The sequence below is a fragment of the Photinus pyralis genome, unplaced genomic scaffold (assembly GCF_008802855.1).
Source record: "Photinus pyralis isolate 1611_PpyrPB1 unplaced genomic scaffold, Ppyr1.3 Ppyr1.4_LG1, whole genome shotgun sequence".
NCBI lineage: Eukaryota > Metazoa > Arthropoda > Insecta > Coleoptera > Lampyridae > Photinus > Photinus pyralis.
Genome location: NW_022170249.1, coordinates 7986660 through 8004474, shown reverse-complemented (window position 1 = coordinate 8004474; position 17815 = coordinate 7986660). Strand labels below are relative to the sequence as shown.

Sequence of the window (17815 nt, the reverse complement as noted above, 5' to 3'; positions counted from 1 at the left end):
TTTAGTTTTTGACGACCACGACGTCCGAAAAAAATGGTATTGTCGTAGCGAAGTGAACACCGTATGGACGGCTGATGGCCGTGTTGTGTCCAAGAGAAACTTATTCTTTGGTTGTGTAGAGAAATAAATTGTACAAACAAAAATTATACCGAGTATACGCGGCAGCAAAATTCAAGTACTTAACATGGAAGCAATAAATATATGAAAAAAAACATGTTTACCGAAATACCAAACAAAATAATTGCCAAATGTGATTATTAAGGATCCTCACCCTCAGAGGCTTTATAGTTTTGTACTGTCGTCCGTCCGTAATGATGGTAATACCAAAATGTAATACTGAGGATCCTTCGGTATTTCGTTGTATCGGTTTATTTTTCATAACCCCTTCCCAGACTGGAACATTTACGGCTACACCATCGATAACATCAAAGCAACACGGGCCATTATCCGCTAGTGGTGAGCGGGCTGTGACCGAATTCGCTTACGGCTACCGAGCGCTACGCATGAGGACCACAGAACAGAGCTATATACTACCATGAGATGATTTTACTCCCGTCCAAAACATATAGTCACTTCAAAAAATAGGTAGGTATATTATTAGAAGCGCTGACATAGACATTTTAAATAAACTTCATAGAGACCAATTTTAGTTTATTTTAAACTTTTATCTCTGTTGAACATTCAGGCAGATGAAAAAGAATGGCGTAATACTTATTCGATGCTATTTTCCGTTATATACTGCACCAGATTACTTGCAAAAACGAATCCTTTAAAAATGATTGGTTGTGATGGCTCTAGAAAATTGACAGCGTAAACATTTTAATAAGTGCAACTCGAAAACGAACGAAGCATGATTTTAATAAGTAAGTGCTTCATTCATCCTCCACAGTACTTGTAATTTGTAATACTTACCGTTTTCTTCTACAATAACGGCGACTAATTCTCTCTCAAGTATATGCGATAATTCCCCTAAAGATGAATTGACCGTTATTTTTCTGTACTTTTGAGAAAGGACCCTTCGGACTGGATCACCCAAAGTGATAGAAGCGTTAAGTAGTTTACACGTTACATCTTTTGCATATATGATCCCTTGAAGTATTCTAGAACAAAAATAGTAACCATTGCTAAATTCAGATAGCGATACCTAATCCTGAAAGCAATTTACAATAGATAGATGACAGTTTAGCTCTGCTTTAGATTTTACTTTGTCACTTACCTGTTTTGGTCAACGCAAGGAAGTACATCCACTCCTTGAGAGTACAACATACTAGATAGTTCACCACAAGTCATGTTTAAAGAGATGGTCTCAGTTCTCGCTAGAGATAAATTTGATACTGTAATATCCCACCACCTAATTACACCAGTAAATTACATTGAAATGAATTTCGTTAACAATTTACCAATGTTTAAAAATGTTTGGACGAGGTAGGAAGTCTTTTGACTCCATCCAATAATCAGACACGAACTTAGTCAAGTAGTTGCCAACACCATCAGGAAACATTACAACGCACTTCTGTCCCTCTTTCAAATTCCGAGCCGCTTCCAATGCTCCACTCATTAAAGAACCGGTACTAGATCCTTTTATTGATTTGTAACTCAAAATGTGTCCAATACCTACATAAATACTTACCACACAAGATTCCTTCCTCCCTATGTAATTTTCGAGCCATATGTAGCGATTCTTTATCTGTAACTTTAATCCAGTAGTCCACCACCGATTTATCCAGAGTTTTGGGATAATAATCGTGACCTATTCCCTCAACCTCGGTGTACTTTAATGTTGTTTCGTTTAAAATAGGTGGTTCGGCGATAAATGAGCCGACGGGATCCACGCCGACAATAGTACAGTTAGGGAGTAACTCTTTAATTTTTCGTCCAACTCCAGTCATCGTACCCCCTGATCCTACACCAATAACCTACCGAAACTTTATCAAAAATTTTTTCCAGCGCAAAAACTTACGATCATGTCGATTTCGCCATCGCATTGGTCAAATATTTCCATGGCGGTTATGTGGTAATGCGCCAAAGGATTTATGGGATTTTTAAATTGCTGAAGGATAATTGAATCAGGTATAGAAGCTGCCAGTTTTCTGGAAATATGGAAAACACCGTCTGGGTCGTCCACCGAAGTGTCTGGGGTTCGAATCACTTTTGCACCTAAGGATGTTAGTATGTTTTCTTTTTCCATGGAGGTTTTGTCTGGCATGACGCAAATGCATTTATAGCCTGCAAAATTAGTGACTTGTTGTACAGGCCCGTCCCCAGGAAGGGATGGGGATCTATTAATATTACCACATCAATGATAAGGCACATAAGTCGGAAAATCCGACTGTAGATCCCATTTCCTTCTGGATTCGGTCTTACCTGGTAACATGTCATGGCATTCTGACCAACTCGTTACATTTTTTACAAATTTTAGCAAATGGTAGATATAGGTGTATTTACCTTTGACAGCACAAGCTACCGCCAACCCAATACCCGCATTTCCTGAAGTTGGTTCTATTATCGTACTGGTTGATTTAAGCAGTCCTCTGCTTTCCGCGTCTTCAATCATTGCAATTGCAATTCTATCCTTTACTGAACCTCCAGGATTGAAAAACTCACACTTGGCAACTAAAATTTAGACATACAAACATTTTCGCCACCTATGCATATTCGAAATGCCGTTGAGTTACCATAAAGGAAGAACTAGATATTATTTGGCGCGTAACATGAGGGAATGCAATCTATACTTACAAATTTCACATTTAATACCAAATGATTGCGGTATATGGTTCAATCTAATCATCGGGGTGTTACCAATAGCATGAAGAATATTTGGTATAATCTTCTGGAAAGGCTTCCTGAAATTATTGAAATATGAAATGGGTTTTTTTTTAGCAACAGTAGATACATATTACAGTATTACCATAACAAAATATGTACTTCTACAACAACAGAAAACTTATGTTTGTTGTATGAATTATGAAAGCTTGTATAATCGCGCATAAGTAGTTATTTTATGATGCTGTCCCATGTGGCGCAGAGGAGTGGACGCTCAACTGCGATACTGAAGGTCCTTGGTTCGAATCCTGTTCGGGCATAGCTATTTGTAAATGATAATGGGTTAGGTTGGTACAGCAGCCTTGTTTAAAACCCCGCCCACTTAAAAACAAAGGGAATTCGTGAGCGTGACCGAATTTTACTTGGGATAAATATAGTCTGGCGATCCTTCGGATGACCAGTCTTCTAGAGCGACTTGTCGGCAAGGGCGAATCCTTCATGTACGAATATTCTTTTCGGTAAATATTTTAACGGTGAATATTCATAAGGACGAATCTTACCGGTGAGAAATATGTTTGGGGAATCTTCCCATTTCAATATTCCGGGAGCGAATCTTCCGGAATTGAAGTTTTATAAATGTATCTTATAGGGGCAAATTCTCCGGGGGCGAATATTGTAGGGGTGAATCTTCCGGGGGTGATATTACCGTGGGGCGAGTTTTCTCGGGGGAGAATTTGCCGAGGTGAATCTTTCTACTATCAAAACTAATATAGAGCAGTAGGGGACCAGTTTTTGGAATGTTTTTTTATGTGGTGGTTTTGTCCGTCTGTTCCTCGTCTAACTAGAAAACGAATAGCGATGTCAAAAGTTCGCCAATCGATAATTTTTATGAGTTCAAGGATCAGTGCTATTGAATATGAGACGTATCAACAGTTTGGTTTTCGAATACGAGCGGAGTGGCACAAAATTCCCCTACTGAAAATCGTACCTATGCGATTCTTCGTATCTTGTTTTTATTTTTTTCGCGTGTGCTGATTAACATTGAAGTTAGGGTATAATATTAGATTTAAGGTGTTTGTAATTATTTTTAAATTTAGTCACGTGTGTTTACGAACCTAGTAAATTTAAATTCTTGTGCAATTTGGGCAAGCCGAATGTGTGATTTAATGTGAAAATAAATAAATTAAATTATGTTTGTAATTTTCAGTAACGAATTAGTGGAGTAATAGTCTCATTTATAAGTGCTAGCCTGTATTTTTGGTTTTCATTTTGGAAGCATTTACCTATACTTAACTACAGTTAGCGACGTGCAAACATTCTTACATACATCATACAAGTTTAAGGTAGGTTAAGTAAAGGGATGAAAACGATCACTATTCGTGTAACCGTCGACCAGTACGGTCAGAATCAGTCAGAAATAAATAAGTTTAAAAATACTTCTTTAATTGCGAACAATAAGTTTCGTACATTAAAAATGGTCTTTCAAGCCGGATTGGGATATAATAAATTTATCGCGATTCAGTAACGAGTAATTAAACGAATAGTGATCGTTTTCATTCCTTAACTTAACCTACCTTTAGACTTGTACCAAAAGAATGTTTTCACGTCTCTAACACTTAGATACTCATTTCCCATGAATAAGTATTTGAATACATAGACATAATAATGCTCTTTGTAATTGTAGGCCACAGAAACCATTAATAGATTAAGAGTATACCGGCAAGGAGTCACAATTCTGAATGACCTGGCCGACTTGTGTTTTAAGTACTAATGGGCCGGAAATAAATTAAACCAAAAAGTATATAACGTGCACTCTTTCATAAAAATAGACTGTGTGTCCGTCGTAGACTAAAAGACTTAAAATAATGACGAATGCGCAGACTTGCATTTCTTATTTGTTTGTTTAGATTGTTGTTTTTTTTGTTGGTTTTTTTTTGTTTTCGCACAAAAGCAAATTGAAATCACATGTAAACAAATGGATTATTACAACTTTTACATTTGTCGGTGTATTGTTTTTAATCTGTACGGACTGTACGATGTACAGTAGTGTGACTGCCAGCGGCTGATTGTGGATTATTGACACTGCATCAGCCGCTAGGTGTTCCCTGAAAATATCTACAGATGACCGCTGAGTATATTTATTGAACAAATCGAAAGTTATACCATCTTTTAGACTAGTACAGGGTGCCCCACAAAGGCGGCTACGGAACACCCTATATATTATTTTACTTTTTGATTCTACGTAACATTTCCATTTAAAATAAACAAGTTGGAATCAACTTCCCGTATGACCGGAAGTGTCACTAACTTCAAAATATTTTAGACGCGTTCCTGTTATCCACATTAGTAGTTAATCTGTAACACTAGTACCTATATTTTAAAATTCACAAAATATTGTGAGGTCTTATATTTTCGAGATATAGAGCGCCGGCATTCGTCGTGGCACACCCTGTATTCATTCGCCTTCATATGCTGAATAGCGAATAGGGGCGGTTTACTGATGGGGTTAAGAAATAATCATAAAACACGTACACTACGCACGGCTTATCGCAGTTTTTGAGTCCTCAGGTGAAGAGGAAGGGGTTGGGTTCGTTTGTTTCAACCTGTACGTGAACTTTAGGTTATTTCCATTTAAAGAGTGGTTTATGGGAAAGTATCGAGGTTCGTTCATATGATTTTATTTTTGTTCCCCCTTACCTCGGATCCAAACTATTTTGGGCATTATTACCGATGAGTGAAGGATTAGGGTATTAATTACATAACAGTTTCGATGTACCTATTCCTACCCACTATACTTTTGAAACTTAACACATTGAATTATAAAAACACCAACCCGTTATGTAACCCCTATCAAATCCAAACTCGATGCGCCACTGGATTAGCTATTGAGATATTGAGTTTAGGGTCACCGACCTTAGTGAAGACGCCTGACGCAGGGTACCATTACATTCTAGTCTAAGTCTAATGTCTATATAATGAAATACATATGTACTTACTTATTAAGTTTGGGATGTGGACTTTGTTTATCATTTTGATTGTATAAACATTGTGATACTTCCCCCGGTTTTAGAAACTCCATTTTCGAATGTTTGGTTCACGTACCTGGCCAAAAGCAAAAATTATTACAATATACTACTACTCTACTACCTACCCAAATAACCGCCCTTTTTCACTTACATCAGGTACCTATCATTATCAATATAAAATATGTAGGTACCTAATTTTAATTTTGCCACAGATAAATGGGTATTTTATCTGTGATTTTACCAATACTTTTGTGTGAAGGCAAAATTGTTATCCTTATCACGGCAGGGGCAGAGGGAGACTGCAGTTCAGCATGTTTGCGTTTATTGAATACGGCAATAATACGCATTCAGTACGATACAATCGAATAAGTGAAAGGGCCTCGTTGAACTTGGTTCCTAGAATCCTACACGCCTACTTATTTGATTACACATGAAATATTATCGTACCTATTATGAAAAAGCAAAATGAAAACGCACCCCTATCTACTAAATGTGGCAATATTCGAAATCACTGAGTACGGAATGCACGTTGCGTGGCTATGACTGAGCGACCGTTAGCAAAGTATGCCTCGACGGCGAAGGGGCGTTCCGTCTTCGTCCACCCCCTGATGGTGACGACACTACGCGGCGGAAAAACTTTATATGCCCTTCTCTCAAATATACCTATTCCCACTTTTGTCGGAGCAACCGTCGCCCAAGGGCGCCGAGGCCGAATACAAATCAGCAAGTTCCTCTGCCCCACCCTGTACGTGCCACCTGTCTGTTCATCTTTAAGGAGGAATGAACCCCTAAAATGGATCTAAAAAAGCGGCAGAGCCCCTCGAAGTGGTATGGATCATTGGATTTGACCCATTTTCAATAGGCTTGTTACATATTGCATAGAAGGGTGCCCATTATTACTGCTTTCCATTTGAGTGCGTGAAGCTCTGATGCAGTTCGTTCGGAGCAGCTCGTTTTGCAAGTTCTTCATTTTGCACACATTTGAATTGATATTCACAGTACGTAAATAACCACAAAAGTGTTTCAAGCCCCAAGCAAATAGGTGGTGCATGAAGAGACAAGGGAAATCCAATTTCGAGCGCGTCAGAGCTTGAAACTTTCTTAAAAGGAACACAGGACATCTTGCATGGTACAGCTCAGAGCTCCTCTTTCACTCAAATGGAAAGCAGTATGTATGGAATATAGTATACATCTCGCTAAATATCGAATGTAAGTATACAAAATTTTTATATGCCTATGAAAGTTCCCATAATAAGGCGGCATTCAGTTATTTTTATTTTAGAAAACAAATAAGTAGTAACGAAAAACAGCTGAATTTTTTTAAATGGCAGTTCACCTTTTCATTAGGCTCATTTGATACATTGCTTTTCTCTTTTGGATGATTTAACATGTTAGTACCTAAGATACAAGAAAATTTTTCACAAAACTTATAACCACATCAATAACATTAAATCTAGATATCCTACATCAAAGAAAACAAATGAATGCGCCGTGTACGTTTGTTACCATTTTATTGCTAATTTCATTTTGTCTTCACGGTTCAGTAAGACACGTACCTACACGTCGATTTGTTTTATTTTGGTGTAGGATAGTATAATGTTATTGATGCGATTGTTTTTTTTTTCGAAAAATTTTCTTGTGTGGTAGCATTGAATAAGTAATCATAGGTATTCAAATGATGGTAGTAACATGTACATCATCAAAAAGAGATCTCTATCAATAAAGCTTAATGAAAATGTGCACTGTCATTTATAAAAATTCAATTGTTTTTCGTTAGTCATTTGTTTTCTGAAATAACAACAACTGAATGCTGCCTTATTATGGGAGAAAAAAATGTTAAAAAACTTTCATATAGAAAAATTTTGTACACTTGGGATATTTACTGAAATATCTACTATATACCATACATAATGAGTATCTTGTATGTTAAAACTGTAACTGACCATGTGATTTTAGTAATGACAGAGATCTAAACCATCAGACACCTGCTAAAGGAAATGCACATAAATCAAAAGTAAGCAGTGTATAATCTTTATTATTGATAAAAATTGAATGCACATTTCTTGTTCCCTAGCGAATGTTTGTTATATGGACCCATTTACTTGATTGCTTTTTTCACTCGCCATAGTAGTTATATAATTGAGCAAATCAACTGTAGTAATGATACCCTTTACACTTTCCTTTTTGATAACTGCATTAGGGCGCACTAAAAATTAAAAAAAAAGTATATTCACAGAAACAAACAAAGTAAATAAACTTGGTAAGCAACAACCCAACCCATCAATCAAAGGAGAAAGGGTGTGTTGCATACAAAACCAAATGTTATTTGTGAATGAGACTTACAACATGCTTCATCTTGGACAACAAGCGCATACGGTTCAGTTTCCAATATACGAGATAATAATCCCAATGAAGAGTTGAGGGCTACCGATCGGTACTGCATCTGTATGGCTTCAGTTATTAAATCGTTTTGTTTCACTTTGCATGTCATCAACATGTTCATGATGTATGGTATACTGGCCATTCCCAAAAATGTGCTGCAAGAGAATAATAAATTTGTGTCCAGAATTTAAGGAAAGAGAAGTACAGCCGCTAAGAGTATCATGATGTTTTATGAATGAAAGATTTTTCTTTGGGCTGTTTTTCTATGTCGTAAGCTTGCAAACGTGCCATATGTCCGCACTTACTTGTTGGCATCTATAATTGGAACTTCAGTATAATTCTTTTGCTTCATCAGGGAAATAGTTTCGCTGCATGTAAGTTTGGATGAGATGGTAAAATTACGTTCAATCTTTAATTTTGCCACAGTTTCATCCCACCACCTAAAACAATTAAAATCAACAACCTAGCATGTTTAAAATCACATAAAAACTTTAAAAACGTTAACACAAAAAGTGATAAGTGATACGTTTTCTCCAAGAATGGGATGGGACGCTTGGCACCGCAAAGATGTTCCAAGGGCACTACACTATCTCTCAAACTCCAGAATCATCCACATCTCATTGCTGAGAACTAAAATTATATATTTGATACTTACCAGTGACCATGTTCATTGATAACTGGTTTAAAGTTTCTTGCTTCCAGCCAATGATCCGACACAAATTTAGTCATATAATTTCGTATTCCATCCGGTAACAGAACCACGCATCTTTGATCGGCGCGTAATGACGCGGCGGCTTTCAATGCGACGGTCATTGCAGCTCCACTACTTCCACCGCACAGCAATCCTTCCTCTTTTATTAACCTTCTCGCCATGTTGAAGCAATCAACATCTGCAACTTTATACCATTTATCAACAACTGAACGATCCAAAACGGTTGGTAAAAAGTCGTATCCAATTCCTTCCAATTCATAAAATGTAGTGTCGGATTGGTTAAGCGATTCCGGTTCGGCCAATATGGAACCTTCAGGATCAACTGATACGATAATGCAGTTCGGGCACAATTCCCTTAATTTACGGCCAACACCCGTTACAGTGCCACCTGTGCCAGCTCCTACAATCTACAATCAAACCATTTTAACTGATCTCTCTCCTTTACTTATAGAAAGTACAATCCTCGAAAAAGTGCTAGGACACATGGCATACTTACAGCCATATCGATCTTCCCATCACATTGGTCGAATATTTCCGCGCCAGTTAAATCGTAATGCGCCAATGGATTGCTCGCATTACAATATTGGTTCAGGATAATCGAATTTGGTATTTCCCTTTGCAACTTTTGAGCCACCGCTATAAGTCCTTCGGGTGAATCAAAAGAGGCAGCGGTGGGTGTACGAATAATCTCAGCTCCCAAAGATCTTAAAACGCTCACTTTTTCGTTGGACATTTTTTGAGGCATCACAATAATGCACCGATAACCTGAATAGATTTATTTCAACATAACTGTTAAAGGTCATCTTTATACCTTTAACCGCGCTCGCCATAGCCAATCCGATGCCGGTATTTCCAGATGTGGGTTCGATGATTGTGAAACCCGGTCTAAGTGCGCCCGACTTTTCGGCATCTTCTACCATTCGAAAACCAATCCGGTCTTTTACGGAGCCGCCGGGATTGAAAAACTCGCATTTGGCCACTGAAATTAAACGCTTTATGCAGTTTTTCTCCAGCAACATCGTTAATGATAACTGATACGTAAAGACGCGTGAGACAAATTCGACCTTTTATTTAAAAATAATCTGTCGTTGGTAAAAATTTGATCCATGGTAGAAAAACTTTGTTAGCTTGAAAACATGCAAATGTATACTCCCTCGCCTCTTAACACTGCAATCAGATATGACTATTTAAAATGTGCAAAGCCACATGGGTATTTAAGATAAAAGCAATTGCTTTGATTTCTAGAGCCGTGTTTTTGCCACCGAGAAGGAAAACCAGCTTCTGTAACTAATTTGCCGTTTGTAACCGTTCCCGTCGCGATATTTAAATTATCTTTACAGCCTCCCTTTGATTGGAGGAGGAAAGAAAATTAATATAGTAGTATGATTTCAGCTCCGTTAAATAATTATTAACCGATTTTAGTTTCCCAATGTTAAGCGAAATCAAGCATTAAAACCGTAAGGCCGTGCAGTTATCTCATTATCGCAGACCTTTTACGATTGACCTAAAATTCTATGTAACAATAGGTGTTAATTAGATTATCGAATTTAGAAATTTCAGCTCGGTCAATAAAGTGGGTGTAATTAACCCTAGTTAAGTAAATGTGTTGTAGTATACATCATCCGTATGACATGTGTTGGGTGTCACATGAAACGCGCTTAATTAACATGAATTTTAAGACTATTCTTATATTTTTATGACGACAGGAACCGGCGAAATTATTTAAAAAAGTTTTTATTTTTGAATGCTTTCTTGCGAATTCGTCGGGTGAGCTGAAAAACCCAGCTGTCCCTTCCGGTGTTTGGGAGGGGGGGGGGGTCCTATAGAAGGTATGAGCTTGGTTTAGATGGAATGTTTTCGATCTTTTTGGATATTGCCATATTTTCTACCGGTTAGTCCGTAGTCCGTAGCTCTAGTTTAGGATCTAGTTTCGAAATGGTTAGAGTTCGAAGATTTGATGGAAATGTAAGAATCACAAATGAGCATTAGGTTGGGCATCTAATTTGTTTATACGAAGGGCTCATAATATAAATAATACGGCAACAGGTAAAAAGGTTAAAAATAATTAATTTGTGCTTTCGGAAGATGCAAACCGTAAGTAATAAGGGTAATTTTGGACATTTCCATACTGGATTTGTTCCCATAAATAAACTAAATTAGAACTAATAAATTGTGAAGTACATGAAACTCGGTTGTGCCGATTTCAAATTCGTCAATCATTTTGAGAGTTTCACTTTCATGAGTAACCAGATCAAGGCGTTCCATCACCTAATTTGCAAATAGCTGCTGCCTTCCAAAGGAGAAAATCAGTTGTGAATGGGAGAATATTTCAACTAAACCGTCTTTGAGGAATCTGTATAAAAAATGTGCACTTAGTCATTCCTAAGGAGATTCATGAATTGTTACAGTAAAATTTTTACTATGCCGGAGATAATAAAATACATTTTCCACAAGAAAGGTTTCTAACCCCTGTAAACACGGGTTTGAGCCAAAGCAGCGCCAGTTAACCCACCATTGCGAAATACTCGCATGTTAAAAACTCGGAAAAGGTCTACCCAAACACCTATTCAAAGATCCGTCTTTGTAACCCTTATGGTTGCCGAGAAAAAAATGCAAATCTCAAGACCTTTTTTAGAGTAGCTCTACACACAGGGCACTAGATTAATTTGGAAAAAGTATTTGTTTGGACCGAACCTTCATGTATGAGTTCGATAATAATGCGTGGCCCGAAATGCCAATGATAATATGGAAAGAAAGCTGATAACGATAATGCCTTCTTGGTATTGACTTGATTGTTTATGTACCAATTACTGATTTCAATATTTTAAAATTGTAAAATAACCGGTACTGATTATTTGGTTGGAATATCCCGTATCTATTTGAACCGATTCTGACCCGTCAACTAACAACTCGCTCGATCACGTGTAAGCTCGCGTAGTTGCGGGTAATTACGCCATAAAGGTTTCTTTTGAGCGCAATTTTCTTATTATGGGAATCATTGAATAAACAAAAAAAAACAGAATTTCTTTATCGATATATGGAAGGGCATACTTGAAACGTGATTTATCGAACAAGAAACCCCACGTGTAACCAGTATGCGCAAATTAAACTTTTTATGGAAGTGAATGATGAAATTAGTAAGGTCACTGACGACAGTTTTAGAGATTCACATTGTGATTAAATAAATAAACACGTCCATCGAGAGATATTAATAAATCCGGCATAAAACTGATGCAGTAGCAGCAGTTGGCTAAAACAGTGTTTAGTGTGAGAACAAAACCTCCAAATTTCCCCTTAGATTGTGACTGTTTTTACTCAAATCGGAGGTGTATGAGCTGGTACCGTCCATCCTAACCAACTACGCCGTGAAGGGCTAGCCAGTTATGCTTTTAAAATTAATCTCATTATTTTATTAAGCGAACCGAAGACAGTTGAGCAAGTGAAATGTTTGTGCGGAAATCACGATTATCACAAAATGGACTTCAGCAGTAAAAAATGTTGGGGATAAAATTCCGAAAGTGTGTTAGAAAAGGTTCAAATTACGACACATTAATGTTTGATGCGATTTGATAAGGCAAACACTTTTTTATCGTTTCCGTTCAAAAGTTCAAATATCCTTTCAAAAATCTTCAACCACACTAAACATTTCGTACATCACCAATAGCATAGGCCATAGTGTAAGAATAGACTACACTATGCCAATAGATACCTACTATGTTTCATTTCAAGATGCATTTTACGTTTGAAACGTCTTTGAAAACTGGTGGCCGGTGGGTAGAATAAAATTAAAATCTATTCCACCGAAATTGTTGCATAAATAACGATTTCTTACATCTTTTGGTCAAAACGTACACGGCACTCGAAAATGCGGAATTTGGGCACAAATGGACGTTTTCCCAAGAAAATTGATCTATAAATAACCATTTTTATCATGATTCAACCAAGATGGTACATATCTCCGACCATGTCTTTACACAGCGGAATGCAGAAAGCACGAAGTAAATATCTTGAAAACTGTAGAAGTAAAGAACTCACTAGGGTCCTTCAGAATTTTCAAAAGTTTACCGGTCTCAAAGAGCCCCTAGGTACCTACTCTGTAAATGCGTTAAAGACGTGGGGTGGCATACAGTCTCAAAGACTCTCCTAAAAATGCTTTATTGTATTTTCGAGGCTCATAGTATCTACAAAGCCTTAAAATTGGTCTATTTGAAAAAACCGTTACACTCCGACATACAGGGTGTCTAACGACGTATGCCGGCTATCTCTTTCTCGAAAACGAGACCTCGGAATATTTTGAAATTTTGATAATATACTAATGGCGACAAATTAAACAATCGATCACTACAGAAACGAGGGCGAGTCATGACTGAGTAACAAATATTCCAAAAACCCTACCCAATAGCACTTTTCTAATAAAAAAATATTAAGGCGATATTTCGAAAACCGAAATTTTAAAATTTTTACCCTCTTCCGCTCTCCTCTCCTCTGATACACCGTTTTCGAGATATTCGCTCTTAAAGTGTTGACATCACTAATGGATATATTCCGCCCAGACGTTCCAACCGCCTTTTGTATGACACCTCACTCTGGAGATATGAGGAATTATAACCGATCACGATGAGGGGTCGAGGAAGAGACAGAAATTGATGCCTTTCGTTGGAGTACCATGAGGAATAAAACCAGTTTAATTAATCTGCACTAATCTGCACTTCTTATTTATAGAGACATTTGCGCAGACTACGCAATGCTAAGTTTCTTATTTATAATAGTTACTTGTACAAGCAGTTGGGAAAAGCACTATTTTTCGTAACGAGAAAGCGAGTTACGAATAATAGTGTTAAGGCGAAATCCTTTTTGTCATACTTCCTCATTAAGCCCACATACGGCTGCGTCATGCAGACGTATTTTCGGCTTCAGCACCTTCAATAATGTTCAGCCACCTTGTACGTGAAATAATTTAAATTTTTAAGAGCAAATCTGGTGAGTTTTTTTACCAATAAACACAAAATGTGATCGTTTCGTTTGAATTTGTATTTCATTATTTGTTTTTCCTTTTAGAAATTTGTGTAGATGTTTGTTCAATTTAGATAAGGTGTTATAAATAAGGCACATCTGGTCGAATTTGCGTTAAAAAAGTTATATCTGACCGTTGCGATAAGGAGTTTTATTGTCAGGCAAAATATAATTAACGCACGTGTTTGTTCGGCTGATAAGCAGATCCACGTGTTACGAAGGCGCGTTCCGTCGTGGCTGGCTGACATTCATCTAATCTAATTGTGATTGGCGATTTATTTGAAAACTCATAAAGAAGGGGATTATTTTATGGTGGAAGTGGTGGATACTGGAGACAACGATAAGACGGGGATTTTTTGTACTCTTTCCAGTATAGTATAACCGAAAGTGCCACAAACTTGAACATATTTTAGACGATCCCCTTTTCGAGCGGCATGCTTCGTGGCACAGCCTGTATAGGGCACGCAAAAAGGCAAATATCTCCGTTATCTGCAAATCAATCTTATCCTATAATGTCAATTTTTTATTTCTCTTAGTTTAACCCGAAACTGCATTTACTGTTTACTAATTAACATCCTGTATCAACTACGATAACAAAATAACAATAACAAGCTTACATTAACGAAAAATACAAAAAAGGAAAGACAAAATCATAATCTCTAAAACGAAAACCATTAGAGCATATGCTCAAAATTTCCGCCATTTACAGTTTGGCAATGATCTAATTGGTCATGAAAGCTACTTACGGCATGTTGGACAAAATGTAAACATACCTATGCCAGATAGGCCAATTACAAATTTAGCGTCACTTCCAGGCAATTTCAAACATTTCATCCGTTCACTTAGCCCTCATTTGACGTTTCTAAACATCTCCAGAATTAAAAATGCCCAGACTGTGAAAATAATATGTACAATCGAAGTACTATACATTATACAATACCGTCATGTCAGCACAGCATACTTATGTCAGTATAAAAAAGTTTGGAGGGGGGGAGGGCTAAGTGCTACAGAATCGCTAACATTTGCAAAAGCTCCTTTTCTGTGACTATTAGAGCCAAGTAAACAGAAAAGGTTAAGGTCAAGAATGTGCACGCTTGCAATTTCCGCATAGTTCACCCATAGTATGTAAACTTGTACAAGTTGTTTGTTTACAATGTCGTAAGATCTTTAATTACGTAAATACAGTCGCTAACAGAATTAATGATCCTCGGACCCCACGAGTTTTCAGTTTAGTGAAGCAACAGCGAACAACATCCATAAGCCAAATGGTAAATTCACAAAACGAAGATGCTCTGCTGTAAACCTAAATTAAGAGTAATCGGGAGCTGCTCCAGTACTTTCTAAGGGACGCAGCGGTAGGAGACGAAGTATTCGAAACTGCCAGTAAAGGTGGAGCTTAAAAATGATAAAGTATAACGTGCTATCCCTACCCTACACGCGTATAGTACCTACTCCGTTCAGTTCAGTCATTTCATTTCAATGTAACGTGAATAGACAATTGAATAAGGAATTTATTTACACATATCACATATGTAGGTACTTACTCGATTTATTATTTTTTATTTCATACTGACCCGTAGATGTTCGATTACTATCAATTTACGTCCGTAAGTGTCGCTAAGCAACACTTACCGGACTGTTATTTATACACTAAATTTGACATCTTCAAACAATTCATTAAAAACTCCAACATAAATTTGACCATAATTATTTATTTGGAACATTAACATTTATTGTAAAAGAACAATTTGTGGTTCCCGCACCACTAACGCCTGTGTTATTACTAGATATCGAGTTAGTAGTTTGATTCCCTCCGAGGCTCTGCTGTAGAACTGCAATAAAATTCTCGTCATGAATTGATTTATTGGAAAGCGTAAACGGGTACGAAAGATCACCTTTGAAACTCGATCAGGGTAAACGCATGTTTTGAGTTCCATAAGATACCACCAAACCCTACCCCCACCTAACCCTTAAAAAAACCCTCAAAGGGTTGAAAATGCCTATTGTTGTTTTTTGGGAATACGTATCTTGAAATCAAAGCTATTTAGGGAAAAATATGAAGATAGAAAAATTTAAGCATATTTTCCTATAAAACCTATACCTATATATTTTCCTGTACCAGTGGCGGAGTTATGATATTAATTTTGGTTATTTTTAAAAAGACTAATGTTTTAATTTCTGATTGAAATAAAGACAAATTTTTCAAAAATATTTAGTTCATTAAGTCACTATGCCAAACAAAATTTATATACCTATGTTGCGGCCAGGAAATTGAAAACCAAATAAAGTCATGGATATTTAAAAATGTCAACATAAATTAGGACCTCTAAAAATGTTATTTTTGCCATGCACGCCATTTCTGAATGCGATAGGTACCACATCTGGGCTTTTCAACAAATAGGAAATATTATTTTGTCTATACCTACTGTAGACAAGGAAGAAATATAACAAATGACAGATTAAGGACCTTGACGTTCTCTACCAGCAATATGTAGTACAGCAAAATTTAAATAAGGATTTTATTTTAGCATAGCTTCCACCGACTCTAAAGGCAGCTCAGTACCAATAACCATGCGTTTTTAGGACTTTTAACAAGTATTTTCTTTGAAAAGATTAATTATATTATTAAGAAGCTCCTAGCGAGTTCAGAATTTTGGACTTTTTGTCCGTCCGTCCGTCCGTATGTGGACAAGATAACTCCCGAACGGTATCGAATTTTCCAATTCTGTTTTCAGTATTTCGTTTATCATCACCCAAGGAAAAGATGTTCAGTGATCCAGGAGCTCGTTTGCTATATTTGTTACAAGTTTATTCTTATTTGACTCTATCGCTTCAATTCCTCTAGTTTCATTATACCTTCTTTACAAAGGCCTCAAAGCTGGAATGTAATACTGACCCGGATGATTTTCCTTTTTAGTTTCAAACATGGCTGAATAATAACTTACCAATGCAGGAGTGGATCAAGACATACATGGACCTCGAAAGGGGTCTAAAGCAAATTTTTTGCAACTGTTCGTCAGGCGGTTGCAAAAAAGCTTGCTCGTGGCGAAAAATTGGTCTAAAGTGTACCCTAGCTTGTAGAATTGTAGACAGTTATAGAGTCTGACGAATTAATATAGGTATAGAAATATCTAATTAGGTACCTAATTAAAAACTTATGCTATGTTAAGTATTCATTTGCCTAAACGGGTCGTATTTTAGTTTCACTACCTCATAATAAGTTACCCTACTGCACTGCATAGATACCTACTGACTACAATATATTACAATATATTATCGTTTTAATGCATTAAAAAAGGGATGACATAAAAAAATTAGTACTGCCACTGTTATGATTTTTTATTTCATTAGAATAGGCACGAAATGAATGTTCTTACCTAAATATTTTTGAGAAATTTCTTTAGATTTCACCAAAAAAAATTAAAAATTAAATTAATTTTTTAAAATAAAATTAACATTATAACTTCGCCACTGGTACAGCACCAAACCTACGCTTTCATTTGTCTATCTTCACATTCTTTTGCAAATAGCGTTGTTTTCAAGATATTGACAAAAAACATAAAAAAATCCCTTTCAAAGGTAGTTTGGAGGTGACAGACACGGCGGATCACTTATGGGGTTTGGTGGTATTTTAAGGACTCCAAAATCAACTTATTTACCAAATTTCAGCTTGTCACTAATTTTTTCACGGTTAGACTGGGTCGACCCTAACGCTTTGGTGTAATCGGGGTTGGAAAGTTTCCAGAATTTTTAACATAAAAAAAGGGATTGTATGACATAAATACCCACATCAAATTTAAAGACAATTAATTTCTCTACAAAATGGTATTTTTACCTCAAGCTAAAGTGCAACTATCAGTGTTCGAAGCATTGTGTTGTGAATTTTCAATCGTTTTTTATAAATTTACAATATTAGCGG

General features: G+C 36.7%; 2 protein-coding genes across 8 annotated transcripts; both read right to left on the bottom strand.

The window, feature by feature from the left end:
* Positions 1 to 634: 634 nt before the first annotated feature.
* On the bottom strand, positions 635 to 7057 carry LOC116177936 (cystathionine beta-synthase-like). 5 transcript variants are annotated; one of them, XM_031497142.1, is made up of 11 exons: positions 6237 to 7056; positions 5915 to 6193; positions 5760 to 5865; positions 2737 to 2843; positions 2446 to 2613; positions 1961 to 2226; positions 1631 to 1916; positions 1401 to 1578; positions 1217 to 1351; positions 913 to 1100; positions 635 to 794 (listed from the first exon to the last, which is right to left on the bottom strand). In XM_031497142.1, exons 3-11 carry the CDS (start codon positions 5840 to 5842, stop codon positions 712 to 714), a joined length of 1494 nt encoding a protein of 497 aa, XP_031353002.1. In that variant the 5' UTR covers positions 5843 to 5865; positions 5915 to 6193; positions 6237 to 7056; the 3' UTR covers positions 635 to 711. The 5 variants fall into 5 exon arrangements, with proteins under 5 accessions (XP_031353002.1, XP_031353011.1, XP_031353016.1 ...); XM_031497151.1 differs by having other exon boundaries at positions 5915 to 6185; XM_031497156.1 differs by having other exon boundaries at positions 6267 to 7056.
* Positions 7058 to 7804: 747 nt separating this feature from the next.
* On the bottom strand, positions 7805 to 14745 carry LOC116177974 (cystathionine beta-synthase-like). Of its 3 annotated transcripts, none has more exons than XM_031497186.1 (7): positions 14670 to 14745; positions 9695 to 9862; positions 9380 to 9648; positions 8827 to 9290; positions 8477 to 8611; positions 8133 to 8326; positions 7805 to 7995 (listed from the first exon to the last, which is right to left on the bottom strand). In XM_031497186.1, the coding sequence occupies exons 1-7, from the start codon at positions 14728 to 14730 to the stop codon at positions 7874 to 7876; spliced, it is 1413 nt and encodes a 470-aa protein (XP_031353046.1). In that variant the 5' UTR covers positions 14731 to 14745; the 3' UTR covers positions 7805 to 7873. The 3 variants fall into 3 exon arrangements, with proteins under 3 accessions (XP_031353046.1, XP_031353038.1, XP_031353054.1); XM_031497178.1 differs by having other exon boundaries at positions 14643 to 14682; XM_031497194.1 differs by lacking the exon at positions 14670 to 14745 and adding an exon at positions 12597 to 12633.
* Between the last annotated feature and the right edge of the window lie 3070 nt (positions 14746 to 17815).

Coding starts and splice junctions, on each gene's coding strand:
- LOC116177974 (XM_031497186.1), bottom strand. CDS start 14,730: ATGAAATGTTTGAAATTGCCTGGAAGTGACGCTAAATTTGTAATTGGC. Junction 9,863..14,669: donor AATTGGCCTATCTGGCATAG/GTATGTTTACAT, acceptor GTTTAATTTCAG/TGGCCAAATGCGAGTTTTTC. Junction 8,327..8,476: donor CCAATTATAGATGCCAACAA/GTAAGTGCGGAC, acceptor ATTCTCTTGCAG/CACATTTTTGGGAATGGCCA.
- LOC116177936 (XM_031497134.1), bottom strand. CDS start 5,842: ATGGAGTTTCTAAAACCGGGGGAAGTATCACAATGTTTATACAATCAA. Junction 1,352..1,400: donor CCAAACATTTTTAAACATTG/GTAAATTGTTAA, acceptor TGGTGTAATTAG/GTGGTGGGATATTACAGTAT. Junction 795..912: donor CGTTATTGTAGAAGAAAACG/GTAAGTATTACA, acceptor TCAATTTTCTAG/AGCCATCACAACCAATCATT.